General features: G+C 38.5%; 1 protein-coding gene across 1 annotated transcript in view; it reads left to right on the plus strand.

The window, feature by feature from the left end:
- Nucleotides 1-721: 721 nt before the first annotated feature.
- LOC137645995 (mucin-2-like) overlaps nucleotides 722-1,554 on the plus strand; it is a 23,627-nt gene continuing 22,794 nt past the window's right edge. Inside the window, exon 1 of the mRNA XM_068379123.1 lies at nucleotides 722-1,160. Within this exon, the coding sequence (XP_068235224.1) occupies nucleotides 722-1,160 (439 nt within the window). The remainder of the gene's footprint in view (nucleotides 1,161-1,554) is intronic.

A 1,554-nucleotide genomic window follows, 5' to 3' on the forward strand; every position in this document is an offset into this window, starting at 1 on the left:
TTAAAATAGGATCAATATTTTGTAAAAAGTGACCCAATAGAAGGGGTGTAGTGGGCTAATGGTAACGTCCTGTCTACAACCTCACCATCCTTGAGAGCTGGGTTTGGGGAGTTTATAGGTCTACCTGTTATATTGTCAGCAGCCATTGCCTGGCCTTCCCTGGTCTTAGCTTGATGGAGAGGGGGCGTTGGTGCTGATCCTACGTATATATGACCAGCCTCTAGGGCATTGTCCTGTCCCTTGCTTCTGCCACTTACGAGCGATCTTTAAAACATTGCTTTTCTTCCCATTTTTATTTGTTTTCTAGTCTTTGATCTATCTCTGGATCATATAAGACCTGAGTGCATCTGAAAGTTCAATTACCTTTTTTTGCATAGCTCTTCTTAAGGTACTCCAGTTTACAATGACCTACAACCAGCTGCCATTAAAAACACTATCCTTCGCTTTCCGTCTGCTTCCATTTTACTTTTTCTCTTAATAAACACTTCCGTTTTCGTCAGAAAGCAATACCCGAAAGTGAAATCTAAGAATACTACAATAAGTTTAACATTAACATAATTTCAACAAGATATTTACATGAACCAATATAATAAAATCCACGTATTGATCTTCCAAAACTCGTCGTTCATTTCATTGTTAGCCATCTATTTTCATTCTCTCATTTTAGCTTTGCACAGTTTCTCATGTTTTATGATATACCCGCTTCCTTACTGATGACATAATGTACATCCACTTGTTTGCTTCCTCCACAGGGAGATACTGGCTCATTCAATCTTTGACGAAGGCTCTCAGTATATTCAACAGACTGAAAAGCCTGTTGAGTCAGAGGTTCCTGGGTAGAAAACGTCGTGACTTGTATGGGATACAAGTGATCAACAACGAAACTATAACCATCTCCCCTTACTGCGGATTGAACAGCTCCCTGACAGACACTCCAACCAAGTTCGTTAGCCACTTTTCAACCTATTTCCAATCACTGACTCTGAGCAGTGATCCAGCTGAGATTGAGTGTATGACCTTCTTGCTCTTCGACTTCGCGAATCTCGTTGAGATTGGGGAAATCGGCATTGAAGAGAGTCAAATACCAGCACTATTGGACGTTATCCAAGCAGCCTCCGATTGGGTGTCATTTCTCCTATTTGGATTAAACTCAACAACAAGTAAGTTAATCTTTTTTTGTAGTTTACCTTTACTTGTTTGTTAGATCTAACAGTAATAACCGAACGCTGTAATAAATCCTATTTATACATAAATAATGGTACAACAGTCTTAAGGAAGTTAGAAAATAGATAAAAAGAAATAATCATGAATTATGAACAATTCAATGGTCGCTGCAACACAGTTTGTTAATGCATGATTAAATCTCTTTTTTCCAAATCAATTTCTATTAACCTACAAATATAAAAGATAAGAACCTCCAACCAATTGCATTCACATCTCTCTCTCTCTCTCTCTCTCTCTCTCTCTCTCTCTCTCTCTCTCTCTCTCTCTCTCTCTCTCTCCATTTTTCTAAGTTTTTCCAGTTTTCCACTAGCTTGTCTATCCATCATCATA

The sequence above is a fragment of the Palaemon carinicauda genome, chromosome 1 (genome assembly GCF_036898095.1).
Source record: "Palaemon carinicauda isolate YSFRI2023 chromosome 1, ASM3689809v2, whole genome shotgun sequence".
Lineage (NCBI taxonomy): Eukaryota > Metazoa > Arthropoda > Malacostraca > Decapoda > Palaemonidae > Palaemon > Palaemon carinicauda.